At 39.0% G+C, this 18635-nt stretch overlaps 1 protein-coding gene across 1 annotated transcript in view; it reads right to left on the reverse strand.

The window, feature by feature from the left end:
- Positions 1-15342, reverse strand: part of TMEM260 (transmembrane protein 260) — a 69162-nt gene extending 53820 nt beyond the window's left edge. The window contains 4 exon segments of the mRNA XM_068965088.1: positions 4439-4590; positions 5323-5354; positions 15182-15308; positions 15310-15342. Coding sequence (XP_068821189.1) covers positions 4439-4590; positions 5323-5354; positions 15182-15308; positions 15310-15342 — 344 coding nt within the window.
- Positions 15343-18635: the final 3293 nt, after the last annotated feature.

Here is an 18635-nt window from a genome sequence, read left to right on the forward strand (position 1 = left end):
AGTCTTAAAAAAGAGTTTTTGCCCTGCTTTTTTCCCTTCAAAATGAAGTGCTGCTATTTGAGCCTAATATGGCCCTCTACTTATAAGAAAATGCAAATGAACCAAGCTCTTAATATGCTTAGCCAGTCTGAGTCAATGCAATTTTAATACAAGTATGAGAGAAATATATGATCAATTAACCAGGGATCAAGAAAGATATTCTCCTGAATGGAAATTAATGCTCCACTACTTTCCATTCTTCTTCAACTACAAAAACTTGGCGACTATTTGTTACTTATGCATAGTTACCTCTGAAATTAGGAAGAGCTTCACATTATTCTCTATGGCAATAATCTAAAATACTCTTTGAGCTGGAAAATCCAAATGTCTCTTAAGCAGGAGATTCTACATACTCTAAGGTATGGCATTTTAATTTTCAGTTCTTTATTGAATGGAATCTTAGCTGAAACCCTAAGAATAGCAGACACAGTGCTCAGAATCAAGTGTTCCTATTCCAAAAGTTTAATCAAATTAATTTTTAGTAGTGGCAGAATGTTTAGAAATGTTTACATAACTTATAAAAAAATAAAATATTGCATAAACAAAATACTGGCACAAAACAATCTACCAGGAGATATTTAAATATCACTGAAATTGGCTGTAAGTACTTTGTAGCAAGCAGGCAGTTTCAAGGTACCTTTAATTATAATTAATATTCACATATTCTAGGGAACCTGCTTGATATTAAGAGATCTGATTTCTTACTGTAAAACCTTAATGGAGTTATAAAGTTTTTAATGCAAGCTTCCTAAAACAATGCCTTTTAGAAAAAAAAAATTTATTAAAAAAACATTTTATCTAAGAGTAACTTTGCCTTTCTCTAAAATAAGTACTGAATTTGATTATAAAAACTAAAAAAATTTTACTTTCAATTCAAATGAGTGCACAACAAATGTTGCTGAATGAGTTCTGCTACATTTCCATTTGGCCCATACTAGTTTGAAAAGGATATGCTGACTCTCAAGCCTGTTAAGAACATATTCCCTGCCCTGGAACTTATCAAAAAATAGGACACTAGAGATGCTTTCATCTGAGATCATAAGCAATTTAAATCTTCCCTCAAGTAAAGGACTGTTATATGATACTATCAACAGAGTCCATTCTCTGCCAGTGATACCAGAACATATACAATGGAAGCATGTTGATATTAATGACAGTGAGTTCAGTACTCCTTCCTTACTGAGAACATGTTGATAGGATCTAGTTTGAGGTTTTTAGAAAATAAGTTTGAAATTCATGTACTAAACAAAGCTAAACAATGTTCGTATTAGTGATTTATAGGACCTATAACTTTTACATTTTTGTATTAATAGGATTTGCAAATTTCAAATGTAACACTTTTAAATACCCTTCTGTCAAACTAAAAAATCATTTACTTCATTGGCCTTCAAAGAAAAACAAAATCCCAGTTCCTCTAAATCACTTAACTGTAGTACAGAGTCTTAAATGCACAGATGTACACATTAATAAAATGAATACTATTTCCTATAAATGAAATGTATTAGATTAAACTCCTTTAACATAATCATGCTTTAAAATATCCCCAAAGGGGACAATACATAAATAGATACATGCAGAAATAACTGCCCCAATCTTACTATTTTTAATTCAATAAAGTACAGTGACACATACAGCTTTCAATGTACTGTTTTACTCATATCCTTTCTACCTCACTAAATATAAAAGAATTCTTGACAACCATTAGGAAAGATTGACAAAAAATGCAGTGTTAATGACATCTTATAGGCTTTTAAAAGCAAAAGAAAGATGAAAGAAAAGCAAAAATTACATAGTAATTGGAAACAACGAAGTAACCGGTCTTTCAATCCAAGTCATGTTTACTGGAAAAAATGGAGCTTTTTACATCAACATATTTAAACAGAAATTTGCTTTTGAAATACAATCTTTGTTTAAAAGGTATAGAAGGTCTTTATGTCCACCCCAAGAGCTAAATATAGTGAATGCTCTGTGAACAATTACCTGAAAAAAACCTAAACCTGTTAAAAGAATTAATTTCCTGCACACCAGTCAGCACTAATCCTACATGTACAGTAATGTTCTCTTAAGTGATGGGGTTAAGAAAGAATACAACTGTCTCCAGGATCAAAACCCCTCAATATTCAACAAGAAAATGGAATGATGACTTGGTCGGTAGATAAATAAAGTAGTGAAATGTCTTCTGAATGAGTTCTGATGAAGGAGTCAACCTGTGAAGGAATACATTTACTGTACGCTAGGACTGGAAAAAAGCCGTCACTGTGCTGCACAAAAACCGCGTCCTGCTGTTGGGTTTATATTCACAGAAGGAAGGTTTTAAAGGTTAAGTTCAGGTCATTTGACAAATGAAATTGTAACAAGCCAGCTGACATTGTATAATGTCTTCTTCCACTCGATCAATAGGCTACTGTTAGTCCTATTACCATAGAGATGGCTTGCTCTTTCCTGAAGGGTGGCCATTGTTTGACAAAACAGATTTGCCACTTGAACTAGGTTGTTCCCAAAGGACGTGTACCTTGTCAATTATTTGTATTCAAAATAATGAAGTATTTTCATATTAAAATTACATGAGAGATAATATTGTTAGGACACATTTCAGAAGAAAGTAACTTTTCCAAAGTACTAGATTACTAAAACTAAGCAAATATCCAGTCTATAAAGAGTTTTTTTTTTTTTTAAGAGTTTTTGTTTTAAAACATGTCAGTAAGTATACGAATTTATCATTAAGACCATATATTAAAATAAAATGGTCACAGGTCTGTGTGCTGATCCATTATAATCAAGCATAATAATTAAAGCTATTTTAAAATGCAGACAACTCAAAGGAAAATTACTGTCCCAAATTATTCGGATTCTGGAAAGACAAAGAATTTATATATGACTTTTGCAGTGGTTTTTATGTGGCAGGGCATCAACAATTAATATAACAAAAAACCATGGTAAAGTTTTAGAAAACAAATAGCTTTACTTGCTTTAAGAGATAGCTACAGCATTTAAATATGTGTATATGTTGTAGAAATGATCTAAAATACAAATGAACTAGCAAAACAAATATTAGTTTTTTTAAAAAAATGGCTTTGTCTTAAATGTCTTATGAAAATTAGAAATTCATACATTTAATACAGAACTGGTAAGTTCTAAATTTCATCCTAGATATTTTAAATAGTTTTTCTCTCAATGAAAATAATGATATAGCCTTAATTATAAAAGACCAGAAGGAACAATTCTAATAATAATTACTCTAATCATTTAGAAAAAGTATTCATAATACTAATTAATCCACACAAAAATGTTAAACATTTAATACTTAAAGATATGGCTATCACTGAAAACCTGTAAGACTGAAATAAAAACAAATTAAATAATACAGATAAATGTTTAGTCAATGATCAACAATCACAATTTTGAATTTGGAACTTTCCACAAATAGATTTAATAGTAAGTTTTAGCCATAGTTAGTAACTTTTACCTTCTTACAAACAAGCAAAGGAGAATTTAGAAAGAATTTAGTCAAAGGGCAGTAATATGACAAATGTAAATAAAACAGTCTCCAAAAATGACATTTGAAATTTTCTATTCAAATTATACTACATTTACATACAAAATTATTTGCTTTTATAATAAAATCTGCAATACTTTTTGAAAGAAGTGTTTTAACTTGGTTTTCCCTTTGCAGAAAGTATAATTTGTAGTTTTGACTATAATCCTTTCAGGCATAAGTCAGACTGAGTTAGTAGTGAAAGCGAGAAACAGCAAAGACAAACATAGATTACCAATATCCTAAACTAATAACCTGTTTTTTTTAAAGCAGGGTAGCCTTCCAAACTAGGAAAGCCTTTCATTATGAAGTGGTGTCTCATCTGCTTGTTTTCCTTACAGCTATACTGTAACAAAGTGAAACCTGAGTAAAACCACATTCCCAAATTGATTTCCTTAGTTAATAGCCTCGTTTTAAAACGTATGCATGTGCATATTTAAAATACAATATAATTAGGTATTAGCTCTGGACCTGACAGGCAGCTGCCTATCAGCAATACTGTGAGTAATTAAATAATATTTACCATTTACCAAAAGAAGAACTTCATACTGTTAAATTAAACTGGCCCATCTGCATCTTCCTAAAATGACAAACATTATTAATTCTGCCTAAACAGAGAATTGTGATAATGAACTGGTGACATCTTCTCTCCACTGATGAAGCAGAACCAACTGTGTAATCATTTGAGGGTCAAATCCATATGAAATTACTGTAAATTGAGAAAGTGAAATCACATGAGTGATTAGGAAAACCGTTCAAGCAACAAAAGGTGTTTTTTTTGTGTGTGTCATGTATGTACATGGGCCATAAGAAAGCTCCATCTCCAATTAGTCAAAATTAATTTTAACTAATCAACTACTTTACCTGAAAACGGTGAAAAAAAGTAAAGCTGCAGCTGCTGCTCCAAATAAGCCACACAGCAGATTGACTCGATAGGCAACCGAACCAAAAGGAAATAGTAGAATTGCCAGTTTAGCCACCAGAGTAAACAAAGGGTAGCCAGGAGGGTGGGCGACCTAAGGGAAAATTAGCAACAGTTAGAAGGTTTCCATCTAGTTTTAAAGGAAGAGTCACACTGGCTTTCATTGAAAAGTAGCCCTTTTCCCAGGCAAGTATGAAGATTAAGAGACAATGACTAAATGTTTGAATAGTGGTTTTCTATTGTAATCCTCTCGTGCCAATACAAATAAATATTTTCTTTAGTGGATTTGGCAGCGTCTATCACATGGTGTGTCACCTAGAGAAAGGGTGACATATTTCATTGTCAGTTCTTAAGCAGTTTGTTCTCTGGGTTCACAGTACATTAGGGTCATTTAAAAGGCTATTGAAAAAAAAGCCGGTTCTGAAATATCACATTGGTTAGAAAGTTGAAAGACCACACTGCTATCGGATTACCACCATGCTGACAGTCCTAAGGTCTTGCCTAAAGGGATCATACACCATAATAAAGTTTATTAAATAATAAACTTATTAAAACTGTTAACCCGATTTATTTTATTCTCCATAGCTTATACAAAATTTGGGGTGATAATAAGCCAGCTACTGTATATATAGTAAAGGCTTTGCTTTATAATTTAGTTTAATTGGATTTAAAACTTAAAGTAAATTGTCACATACTGTACTTATAAGTTACTAAAAACTGGGGTTTGAAAATAAATTAATCTACTTTACTCCATGCTTAATTAAACTTTCTTAATTCCTAAAACTGTTAATGAGAGCATTGATTAAACAATAAAACTAATACTTACTCCAAGCTCATGTGCGGCTGTGATCAGTTCCCCTGTGAAAAAAATAATGTAAAACCAATAATTACTATTAGAAAATGACACTCCTCCAAAGTTTTCAAAATCCAAATGCTTGCATTGGGGTTTTGCATTAATTTGACTGGATAAAACTGTAAATCTGTAGAGATTTAACAGCATGAAATAGTCTCAGAGTATTTTCTCCCTTAGGTCTCATTGAACAAACTATCTTTGACAGTTTTTAATAACTGGTCAGTGGAAATATAGGTGAATTCTAGTTTCTAAAAATGCTTATTTTAAACAAGCTCCTACTATAGGAGGGAATAATATTCAATATCTTGCAATAACCTATAATGAAGAATATGTAATATGTATAACTAAATTACTTTTCTGTATGCCAGAAACACATTGTAAATCAAGTATATTTCAATTTTTAAGAAAAGCTTACTTTCCGTCCTGAAGGTTGTTTACACTTGCAAATATATAAAAACTCTTAACAGAGCATTAGTGTAAAATGCTATGTTATCCCTCAAGAATTTAGTGCAAAACTGCCTGTAAAAATGCAACCTTATATGTAATATGTGCAGAAGCTGGATTTGAACAGTCTATAAAATGTGCCTTTCCGTCCTAAGCTGGCATTTAGATACCTTCTCTACATTAATTACATTGGATATTTTTAAACAATTGCCAAATGCTTATTAACTGCAGGTTATTTTGGCAAGCTTTGATTACCAGAGCACATTTTTTTTCAAACCATTAAATCACCATGTCATTTACATAGTTCTTTGTAACTCCTCAGCATTAGCAATTACTTCTAAAATTATGACGTAGTAGTTCAGTGCCTATTTGATAGTCCTTTTAGTATCCAGGGACTATTTCTGACTCATTCCTATATACATAATACTGTACAGCTTAAGAAATCAATCAATATCAATATTAACTGATTTATGAAAGTTAAAAATTATCTATTGGAAAATGTATTAATGTCTATTTTCTATCCTTCAGTGGCTATCAATTTCCTTCATTTCTAGAACCCTGATCCTATTTTAGACCTTTTCTCTTGTCCTGGGCTATGGCAGTAGCTTTCGACCAATATTCTATTTCAATTCATCTTCCTACTGAAATCACTAATTACTGCCACCCCCCAACCCCCCAGAGGTCAGATTGTTTTCTTAGTCTAAAATTTCTCAATGGCTGGTCTTTGCCCACTGAATGAAGTTGATTTCTCATCGTGACACTTAAGCCCTCTACGGCTTCTGGTTCCTTTCCCAAGGCTTATGTCCATGAAACTTAGGCTCACCTCTGTCAGATCAGACTCCCCACTGTTACTCTGAAATGGTCCTCTTTTGCACCTCTTATCACTCACTTTCTCACCCAGCATTCACTCCTAAATCCTTCAAGACCTGGTTCAATTGTTACCTTCTCAGTGACACCTTTCCTTACACATACCCCTCCCCAGCTTCACCTATCAGAATTAATCACTTCTGCCTCCTTCATAGAACCTGCCTGAAGCCTATTAAGCACTTCTTTAGATTGCTTTCTATTCTGGTTAGTTGTTTTCATTTGTCTTTTCCACTAAGTTATCCATTTCAGGGTTCTGTCAAGAAGACATCAGCACCTCTCCCTCCTTGTGCCACCCAGAAGAGTCTTGCACATAGAAGACGACAAAAAGACCTATCATGTTGTCATCCTTGTTACTTAGACATCCCCATCAGGTGCAATAATCACTCACTTCAGAGAAGCCCCACAAGGGCATGACAGACAGATACTACTTACTTAAGTCACTTATTTAAGGACATCTTTGAAGCCTTCCAGAAAAATTCAAGAACATCTTAGAAGACAAAAGCCCTTTTTGTATCTTACACAAATCGTTCATGGTTTTAAAATGTTAAAATAACTTTCCCTTTGTAGAAACTGTTACCAAAACTGTATTTATCATTTTATACTCTAGAATGGGTTTGCTCTTATGTTTTCAGTCCCAAAAGGTTTTAATTAATTTCTGATTCTTACATTTCTGTAGGTGCAATGAAGCAGAGTTCAGTTCAGATTTTCAAGGTCGCTATTCATTCTCCTCAAATAAAAATGTATTTAGAATTACATTTAACATTAAGAAAAATGCCCTATTTTCTCTTCTTTTTACCACTGAAAAGTCAATATACTGTTATTCTTTGTGGGAGTTGGTAGAAAGATGAATCTTGAATGTTACAAACCTCCATCACCAACTCTTTTCGTATGTAAATTAAAATCTAAATAGAAAAGATGCTAGTATTCAAAGTCTATTATGTACCCTTGATAAAAAGCTAAAGAGAAGCACTACTGTTAAAATTGAACATGATAAAAAGAGAAATAGTTAAAAAAAAAAAAAAGCCTTCTGGCACCTTGCTTTCCTTCAATCAACCCTTTACACCAGGGTTGGATGGCTCAGTGGTAAAGTGTCCACATACAATGCAGGAGATGTGGGTTTGATCCCTGGACCAAGATCCCCTGGAGAAGAAAATGGCAACTCACTTCAGTATTCTTGCCTGGGAAATCCCATGGACAGAGGAGCCTGGCAGGCTATAGTCCATGGGGTCCAAAAGAGTTGGACAGTGCTTAGCAACTAAACAACAAACAATTTGTCAAATATAAGTCCTACTATAACCTGAATCAGAATTAACTGGATGCCTTTTAAAAATGAAGATTCCTTGACCATAACCCAAATCTACTTACACGACACCCTCTGGAATCAGGGCCCATGTTTTCCAAGCAGTCCTCAAGTATTCAATATAGTCAAGCTTGAGAACCACAGCTTTGTCTGGGACACAAATGGGTGGCAAACTCAGAGTAGTTAATAGATGCTTCACCTTTACATAACCCAGATCCCTCTATATGTTAAAAATACATAAATACCCATATAAGCGAATTTATTTTTCCCAAGAATAACAAACACAAGTGAAGGCTAGATTCCCAACCTTTCCTCTAAATGACCAGGAATGCTTTTGCCCATAAATCAACAATGTGTATCAAGTGGTACAAAAAGTAGTTTTGGCTAGGCCGCACAATGTGATGGATTCATGAAGTATAATGTAAGACTTATCAGGAAGAAGAGTATATACTTTATGTTGGTCTTGAGATGCATTCTGCTTATTGGTTAAAAAAAAATTCATTAACATGAAATTCAAAGAGAACAGTACATTAAACATATAAGCAAAATTATCAAAGATGTGATTATACAAATTTTACTGGCAACACTGGAAAAGTTTATTTAGCATTCTCAAAAAATGAACATAAAAATATTAGAAGCAACTACTAGCCAGCGTCAAATTAAACAAATCAGAATACCTAAAAAAATCTGATAACTCTAAGTGAATAGATAACTTTATTCTTTTTGGGGAAAAAAAAAACACACATTATTAATGAAAACAAAGCAACAATTGTAATGGTGTGGGGCAGGCACCAGATATAGTAGCCCTGCTCAGCTACTGGTCAGCACCACAGTGGACCCTCCCCCTCTTCTGTATAAAAGGAACCCAAATTCAGGTTGTTTGTGTGTGTGTGTGTGTGTGTGTGTGTATAAACTTTTTATTTTCTATTGGGGTGGTGGTGGTGTAGCCCTCATAATCAACTAAAGAGTACGAAATTGTACTTATACAGTACTTGGGTGTAATCTCAAAAATGACAGAATGATTTCAGTTCATTTCCAAGGCAAGTCATTCAACATCACAGTAATCCAAGTCTATGCCTTGACCACGGATGCCAAAGAAGCTTATCAGTTCTATGAAGACATAGAAGATCTCCTAAAACTAACACCGAAAAAAGATGTTCTATTCATCACTGGAGATTGGAATGCAAAAGTAGAAAGTCAAGATATATCTGGAGTAACAGTCAAGTTTGGCCTTAGAAAACAAAATGAAGCAGGGCAAAGGCTAACTGAATTCTGCCAAGAGAACGTACTAGTCATAGCATACACCCTTTTTCAACAAATCAAGAGACTAGTTTTACACATCGATATCACCAAATGGTCAATACTGAAATCAAATTGATTACATTCTTTGTAGTCAAAGATGGAGAAGCTGTAGACAGTTAGCAAAAATAAGACCTGGAGCTGACTGTGGCTCAGATCATCAGCTTCTCATAGAAAATTCGCTGGTGGCTCAGATGGTAAAGAATGCCCCTGCAATGTGGGAGACCTGGGTTCAGTTCCTGGATTGGGAAGATCCCCTGGAGGAGGGCATGGCAACCCACTCCAGTATTCTTGCCTGGAGAATCCCCATGGACAGAGTCCACAGGGTTGCCAAGAGTCGGACACAACTGAGCGACTAAGCACAGCACAAAGAAAACCGGGAAAAACATTAGGCCAGTCAGGTATGACTTAAATCAAATCCCGTATGAATTCGCAGTAGAGACAAATAGATTCAACTAGATCTAGCTAACAGAGTGCCTGAAGAACTAAGGACAGAAGTCCACATATCGTATAGGAGGTGGCAAACAAAACCATTCCAAAGAAAAAGAAAAGCAAGAAGACAAAGTGGTATCTGAGACTTTACAAATAGTGGAAGAAGGAAGAGAAGCGGAAAGCAAGGGAGAGAGGGAAAAGTATATCCAATTAAATGCAGAGTTCCAAAGAATAGCTACAAGAGACAAGAAGACCTTCAATGAACAGTGCTTAATAATAGAAGAAAACAGCAAAAGGGGAAAGACTAGATATCTCTTTAGGAAAATTGGAAACATCAAGGGAGTATTACACCCAAAGAAGGGCACAATAAAGGATAAAAATGGTAGAGACCTAATAGACCCTGAAGAGGCCAAGAAGAGATGGGAAGAATACATGGAAGAACTGTATAAAAAAGATCTTAACAAACTGGATTACTATAATGGTGTGGTTAGTCACCCAGAGCCAGACATTCTGCAGTGCAAAGTCAAGAGGGCCTTAAGAAGCACTGCTGCTAATAAAGCTAGTGGATGTGATGAAACTCCAGCAAACTATTCAAATCCATAAAGGATGATGCCATCAGGTTTTGCATTCATTATGTCAGCAATTTGTCACCGTGCTTACGTAACTTATATCAGAGTACATCATGCAAAATGCTGGGCTAGATGAAGCACAAGCTGGAATCAAGATTGCCAGGAGAAATATCAATAACCTCAGATATGCAGATGACACCACCCTTATGGCAGAAAATGAAGAACTTAAAAGCCTCTTGATAAAGGTGAAAGAGAGTGAAAAAGCTGGCTTAAAACTCAACATTCAAAAAAGTGAAGATCATGGCGTCCGGTCCCATCAATTCATGGCAAACATATGGGGAAGCAATGGAAACAGTGAAACTTTATTTTCTTGGGCTCCAAAACCACTGCAGATGTTGACTGCAGCCATGAAATTAAAGGACACTTGCTCCTTGGAAGAAAAGCTATGACAAGCCTAGATAGCATATTAAAAAGCAGAGACATCACTTTGGCAACAAAGGTCCATCTAGTCAAAGCTATGGTTTTTCCAGTAGTCACGTACGGATGTGAGGGTTGGACCATAAAGAAAGCTGAGCACCGAAGAATTGATGCTTTTGATTTGTGGTGTTGGAGAAGACTCTTGACAGTCCCTTAGACTGGAAGGAGATCAAACCAGTCAATCCTAAAGGAAATCAGTCCTGAATATTCATTGGAAGGACTGATGCTGAAGCTGCAACTCCAATACTTTGGCCACCTGATGCGAAGGGCTGACTCATTAGAAAAGACCCCGATGCTGGGAAAGACTGAAGGCAGGAGAAGGGGATGACAGAGGACGAGATGGTTGGATGGCATCACCGACTCAATGGACATGAGTTTCAGCAAGTCCCGGAAGATGGGGAAGGACAGGAAAACCTAGCATGCAGCAGTCCATGGGGTCCCAAAGAGTCAGACATGACTGAGCAACTAAACGTCAGCAAATCTGGAAGATCCAGCAGTAGCCACAGGACTAGAAAAGGTCAATTCTCATCCCAATTCCCAAGAAGGGTAGTACAAAAAATGTGCTAACCATCGGACAAGTGTGCTGATCTCTCATACTAATAAGGCTATGCTTAAAATCCTGCATGCTAGGCGTCAGCATTATGTGAACCAAGAACTTCCAGATGTCCAAACTGGGTTCAGAAAAGGAAGAGGAACTGAAGATCAAATTGCTAACCTTAACTGGATTATAGAGAAAGTAAGGGAATTTCAGAAAAACATCTGTTTCATCAACTACACCAAAGCCTTAGACTGTATGGATCATGACAAACTGTGGGAAGCTCTCAGATGGGAATACCAGACCATCTCACCTGTCTCCTGAGAAACCTGAATGTGGGTCAAAAAGCAACAGTTGGAATCCTATATGGAACAACTGATTGGTTCAAGATCAAGAAAGGAGTACAACAGGGCTGTCTGCTGTCACCGTTTGTTTAACCTACATGCTGAGCACATCATGAAAAATGCCAGGCTGGATGAGTTATAAGCTGCAATCAAGATAGGTGGGAGAAACATCAACAGTCTCAGATATGCAGATGATACCACTCTAATGGCAGAAAGTGAAGAGGAACTAAAGATCCTCTTGATGAGGGTAAAGGAGGAGAGTGAAAGAGCCAGCTTAAGACTAAATACTAAAAAACCTAAGATCATGGCATCTGCCCATCACTGGATGGCAAATAGAAGGGGAAATGGTGGAAATAGTGACAGATTTTCTCTTCTTGGGCTCCAAAATCACTGCAGATGGTGACTGCAGCCATGAAATCAGAGGACAATTGCTTCTTGACAGTTAAGAGATGACAAACTTAGACTGTGTTGAAAAGCAGAGACATTACTCTGCTGACAAAGGTCCGTATAGTCAAGGCTATGGTCTTCCCAGTGGTCAGGTACAGTTGTTGAGAGCTGGACTGTAAAGAGGGCACAACGCCAAAGAATTGATGCCTTCAAACTGTGGTGCTAGAGAGGACTCCTGAAAGTCCCTTGGACGGGAGATCAAACCAATCTTAAGCAAGATCAACCCTGAATATTCTCTGGAAGGACTGATGCTGAAGCTCCAGTATTTTGGTCATCTGATGTGAACAGATGACTCACTGGAAAAGTCCCTGATGCTGGGGAAGATTGAGGGCAGAAGAGGAAGTCAGAGGATGAGATGGCTGGACAGCATCACTGATGCAATGAACAGGAACTTGGGCAAACTCAGGGAGATGGTGAGGGACAGGGAGGCCTGGCATGCTGCAGTCCATGGGCGTAAAGTCAGACATGACTAGGTGACTGAACAACAACCTTTTTATTTTGTATTGGGATGGTGGTGGTTTAGTTGCTAAGACGTGTCCTACTCTTTTGTGACACCATGGACTGTGTAGCCTGCCAGGCTCCTCTTTTCATAGATTTCCCAGGCAGTACTAGAGTGGGTTGCCATTTGCTTCTCCAGGGGATCTTCCCAAATCAGGGGTCAAACCCTTATCTCCTGCACCTGCAGGTGGATTCTTTACAGCTGAGCTGCCAGGGAAACCTGGTATAGTGGGTTAACAAGGTTGTGATAGTTTCAGGTGAACAGCAAAGGGACTCCACCATATGTATACATGTATTCATTCTCCCCCAAACTCCCCTCCCATTCAGGCTGCCACATAACATTGAGCAGAGTTCCATGTGCTATACAGTAGGGTTTTGTTGGTTATCCATTTTAAATACAGCAGTGTGTACTTGTCCATCCCAGACTCCTTATCCACTCCCCCTGGCAAACCAATAAGTTCCTTCTCTAAGCTTGTGAGTCTGTTTCTGTTTTCTTAGTAAGTTCATTTGTATCATTTCTTTCTAGAGTCCACATATAAGGGATGTTATGTAATATTTCTCCTCTAACTTACTTCATTCAGTATGACAATCTCTAGGTCCACCCATGTTGTTGCAAATGGCATTACTTCGTTTTTTAATGACTGAGTAATATTCCATTGTATATGTACCAAGGTTTTTCTTTTTTTGAGATGCTAGTCTGTCATCTTTTCAGTCTGCTAGCTTTACAGTTAAAGTAGTTATTCCTTGCTCCAACAACTGTTTTCCCGATTTACTGGCCTGCTGTGCAGAGAGCAAAATGAACTTGAGCTTGGTAACACAATCTTAAATTTTAAATAGCCTTCATCACTAAATACATAATGATAGATTTAAAAGAATTTAGAGCATAGGCTAGTTAAGAGAGCATGCTCTAAATTCAATCTACTTGGGTTTTTTCCTCTTGACTGCCTCTATCTTCTACTTGTGTGATTCTGGACAGAGCTTAATCCTAGTTTTGTCATCTATAAAATAAATGAGTACCTACCTTACAGGGTAGCAGCTGGGAGAATTAAAATGGCAATCTATGTAAAGCACTTTGAACAGTGCCTGGCACACAGTAAGTGCTCAACAAGTATTATTATTCATTCTAATCTCATCCTTCAGGCTCAAACAACCATAGTCAAGAAATATCAATGCTTTTTTTCAAAGGTACAGAACTATTCAACCTGTAAGTAATACTCTTCAATATCAAAGCTCTCACAACTATAAAGTTATTTCTATTATTTCGTAGAAAACTTGAAAATAACTCCATTCCTCACTATACTAATGAAACACTGCTCCTATTCAATAGGATTTGAAAGAAAAAATAAAGGTAATGATGTGTAAAAGGAACATCAGGGATCTTTAATGTGGTAGGCAGCCTTGAAGACAACCTCTGAAACTCCAAAATTCCAGTATTCTCACTGGATAACCCTCTGCCGCTGAGTATGGGCTGGACATACTGACTCACTTCCAAGAATAAAACAGGGCAGTGGTCTGCCACTGCCAAGACTTGGTTACAAAATGACAGAGCTGTAGGCAGTGGTGCCATCTCTCTCTCTGTGAAACCCCAAATCAAAGAGCTGGATGAGGTTTAGAATTTAATCCTTGTTAGGTTGAACCTTTGAGTTGACTGCACCCCAGCCCACACCAGGACAACACACTTGTTCTGGATAAGAGCACCCACTTAAACTCCACCCAAATTCCTGATCAACAGAACACGTGAGAGAATAACCCTTTGTTGTTTTAAGCCACTCAATTTCGGGGTGTTCTGTTATGCAGCAACTAAGGTGTTCAGTTTTTTCAGTCTATGGATTCACTACCCCAAGTTTCAGCACCATTCTGACAAAATTACTGATCACTATTAGGCAGTATTAGATGATCAGTTTGACAACAAAACAAAACCTACATCTGCCTCTCATCCCAAATACGCAACGACTATTCATGTTAAATAGCCCCCGAGTCACACTTCCATAGAAGCAGTTTCAAGCCGTAACTGGTTTCCACTATTTTAAGTGTTCTCCCGCAAATAGTCTGCAAGGCTGGTTGCTTTTCAACGTTCAGATTTCAACTAAATTATCACCTTCTTAGAGGCCTTTCCGGACTAGCCATCCGGATAGAGCCACTGCTTACCCCACTATCAATCCCATTTTCCTCTTACTGTCTCCAATAACTTCTCCTCCCAATACGTTGTGTTTATTCAATAGTTTGTGTATTGTCTCTGCCCGCACTGCAACACTCTCCATGAAACTTGTTCGCGGCTCCTGTCCTCCCTTTTGTCTGGCACACGACAAAGACTCTGTAAGTAACACTGGTATCTGTGGACGAAAAAGGAATGTAAAGCTAGGAAGATGATCTGGAGAAGTGGAGCGGCCAGTTAAGTCCCATCAGGCGAAACCAACCAGCCCTGTCTCGAAAGGCTGAAAACTACAAGAGACCAGAACTACAGGAAAATTACAGAAATGAAAACACACAAAGTGGTTTTGAAACGCAAAACCCTGCGGGGGGCCCCGGCGGGAGGATGGAGTGGGCGAACTGACCAGACCTCGTGGGAACGGTGAGGATCAGGGAGGGGGCAGGATGGACGACCTTGAGAGTACATTACCCGAGTCGCCCCCCGGCAGTGAGGGGGGCAGCGTGAGGGTGAACACGGCGGCCACAGCGGCGAACACGGCGACGCCGCCGCAGAGGCCCCCAGCGCGCCGCGCCCCCGCTCGGGCTGCCTGCCCCCCCAGCCGGGCCCCCGCCGTCGCCATGGAGACCCATGGGCCAGAGGGGACCAAGGAAGGAGGACGCGGCGGGCCCCAGGAGTCGGGGCGCCAGGAGCCCAGAGGGCGAGAAGCGAGCTCTGCACTACGCGGCCGCGGCAGCTTCCGGGTCGGGCCGGACCGCACCTTTCTGCGCCGGCGCGGGGGTAGAAAATGCGGGGTCTCGCGGGAGCCAGGCCCGGGCAGCCGTCAGAGTGCCCGGGGTTTACAGAATTACAGTGTGCTTTCCACTAGCGCATCACAGGGGACAGCCTTGTTTTAACAGAGGAAGCCTGGGCCGCCGTCGCTATGGCCTCCCCCACTTCCTGGCCACTTGGTCGGGTCTGACAGAGACGGGAGCCAGGTCGCCGATCAGGCCGAAGGAAGGGTAGCGACTTCCCCCTGAGGTGTGGGGTGGAACTGCACGAGGGGCCTCAGCCCGCCAGCCCCCTGTGTGCGCCTAGTTAGGTCAACATACACCTAAATCACGTGTTTACTGCGAGTAATTATATGCCCGTGTGCTAATTGTTAAATCGCCGTTATTTTCAGAGAGATGAAAGAAAGCTAATTGGTCTTTTTTTTTTCTTTCTTATAGGGTGAGAAAAACTTGGGAGTTGAAAACTTGAGTTTCTGAGGTAATACAAATAATTTATATCATGATAAAATTGTCTCCTACATTGATAAGGAGGAGTGTTTCTGTGAAGCTTTGACCACGCAGTGGAAAATGAAATGAAGTCACTGCATTTTCCAGTCGGCTGCAATACCAAAAAGAATGGGGACTCTTGCACCAGCACAGAGAATGGTTCTTGGTAAGGTCTTTAAGCTTACTTTTTATAGTATTGTAGCAACTATTCTGGAGTGGGAGGGGAGGTGGGATACCTCCCTGGAACGCATCTCAAAAGACACTGAAGATCAGTGATGGTCTAAAACGTGTTATAAGCAAGCTGACAGGAACATAGAGTCTCGAACGTAGAGTGACTTAACACACCTGTGTAGACCAGCAGCCATGGCGCCAGCATTACCTTGGTCTTTCTCAAATATTCCATAAGGCTTTCTCTGCAGAGTTGCGAGTACCTGGAGAACCAGTAGGAGGCCTCTAAAATGCTCCCCATGATCTGACTCCCTGTATTCACTCCCTAATGTAAATCCTCTCCCCTTGAGTGTGGGCAGAACCTAGTGACTCACTTCTAGCAATAGAATAAGACAAAAGTAATGGAGGTCCCTTTGGAGAGGAGGTTATAAAAGACTGACTTTTCATCTTTCTTGCACTCCCCATCACGGGCACTACCTTGCTGCCCTCCCACTTGTTCACTCTGATGAAGCCACTTAACCAGGTTATGAGCTGTCTTATGGAGCCATCCACATGGCAGGGAACTGAGCGTCACCCCCAGCCAGACAGCCCACACAGAGCTGAGGCCCTCAGTCCAACAACCTGTGAGGAATTGAATCCTGCTAATCCCTCCTGAGGGAGCTAGGAAGCCCATCCTGCCCCATGGGATCCTTGAAGTAATGACTTGCCTCCGCCAAGGCCTTGATTGCAGCCTGCTAAGTCTCACACAGATTGCTGTCCTGCAAAAACTGTGAGATAATAAATGCTATTGTCCACTAAATTTGGGGATACTTTGTTGTTCAGTAATAGGTTACTAAGACAGCCTTCCTTCCATTTCTTTTTTTTTTTTTTTCCTTTCTTTATTTTTCTGCACTGCATCTTGGTTGCTGCACAGGGTTTTTTTTAGTGGCCAGGAGCAGGGGCTACTGTTTTGTTTTGGAGCTCAGGCTTCTCCTTGCAGTGGGTTCTCTTGTGGAGCATAAGCTCTGGGGCTCCCTGGCTTCCGTAGTTGCAGCTCAAGTGCTCAGTAGTTGCAGTTCACAGGCCCTAGAACCCGGGCTCAGAAGTTGTGGTGCATGGGGTTTAGTTGCTCCAAGGCATGTGGAATCTTCACAGACCAGGGATGTCCCCTGCACTGCAAGGCAGATTCTTTATACCAGGGAAGTACTGTTCCATTTCTTTTCTGAAAGAACACGCTAGTGAGTAATACTGACTGAGCCAAGCATATGCTTCTTTCCCTTTTTATCCATTTCATCTTTTGCTCAGGAGCTTTATAGAATGATAACTTTTTATCATGGCAAATTCCACAAGAGCATAAGTATTTGCCCATATTTGAGAGGTAGAGCTCAGTGTTGGAATTTGAATTTGGGAATTGTCACATAAGAATGAGATGAATGAATAAGTTCACAGAGTAATAATGTAGGGAGAACAGGTTGAGGTCAACTATTCACCATCTTCATTTAGAGCATGGCAGGAGAAGAAAAGAGAACAGTGGAAGAGAGGAATGCACCACAGGGAACTAAGGAAGAAATGACATCAGTGATGTTTACCTGGGCAAATTGTTAGAGAGAGGAGAAGGATGGTGAGGAGAACCACATCTAGGTTTATGGGGCTTAAGTTTATCAAGTTGGAGAATCCTGTAAGCAAAAGGATACAAAACTGCAGATACAAAATTAACTATGGGCATTGGAAGGAGCTTATGCTAGTGACAGGCTGTGAAGTTTTTTTTAAATTAAAGTATGGTTTATTTTCAATGTTGTGTTAGTTTTAGGCATATGGCAGTTTTTCAGATAAATATATTAGTGTGTATTCTTTTTCAGATTCTTTTCTGTTATATATTGTTACAAGATATTGAGTAGAGTTCCCTGTGCTATACGGTAGATCCTTGTTGTTTATTGATTTTATATATAGTAGTGTGTTATGTTAATCCCAAACTCCTAATTTATTCCTCCCTTCCCCTTCCCTTTCGGTAACCATAAGATTCGGGCTGTGAAATATAAGCTTTGTTAGCTTCATGGCTAATCTCTTTTGAGGATGGAGAGCAACCAGTTCTCTGTGTATCTGTGTCTGACTGCCTCTCAGTAAGCATGCTGACTCCTCTCCACCCTGAAACTGTTTCTCCTTCAGGTATCAGTGAGAGCACAATTCTTTGACTTTCCTTTTACCCCTGACCTCTCTGCCCTGGATCACTTCTATCAAGCCTCCACCTAATGAGAGTGCACCAGGCCTTGGTTGTAGACTTTTCTTTCTCTTTCTGCCTTCTTTCCCAAGATAATCTTATTGAGATTTTAAATAGTAACTCTAGGCTGATAAAGGGCTTCCCCAGTGGCTCAGCAGTTAAAGAATCCAGCTGCAATGCAGGAGACATGAGTTGATCCTTGGGTGGGGAATATCCCCTGGAGAAAGAAATGTCAACTAACTCCAGTATTCTTGTCTAGGAAATCCCATGGACGGAGGATCCTGGTGGGCTCTAGTCCATGGGG

Source organism: Capricornis sumatraensis, chromosome 2 (genome assembly GCF_032405125.1).
Source record: "Capricornis sumatraensis isolate serow.1 chromosome 2, serow.2, whole genome shotgun sequence".
Classification (NCBI taxonomy): Eukaryota; Metazoa; Chordata; class Mammalia; order Artiodactyla; family Bovidae; genus Capricornis; species Capricornis sumatraensis.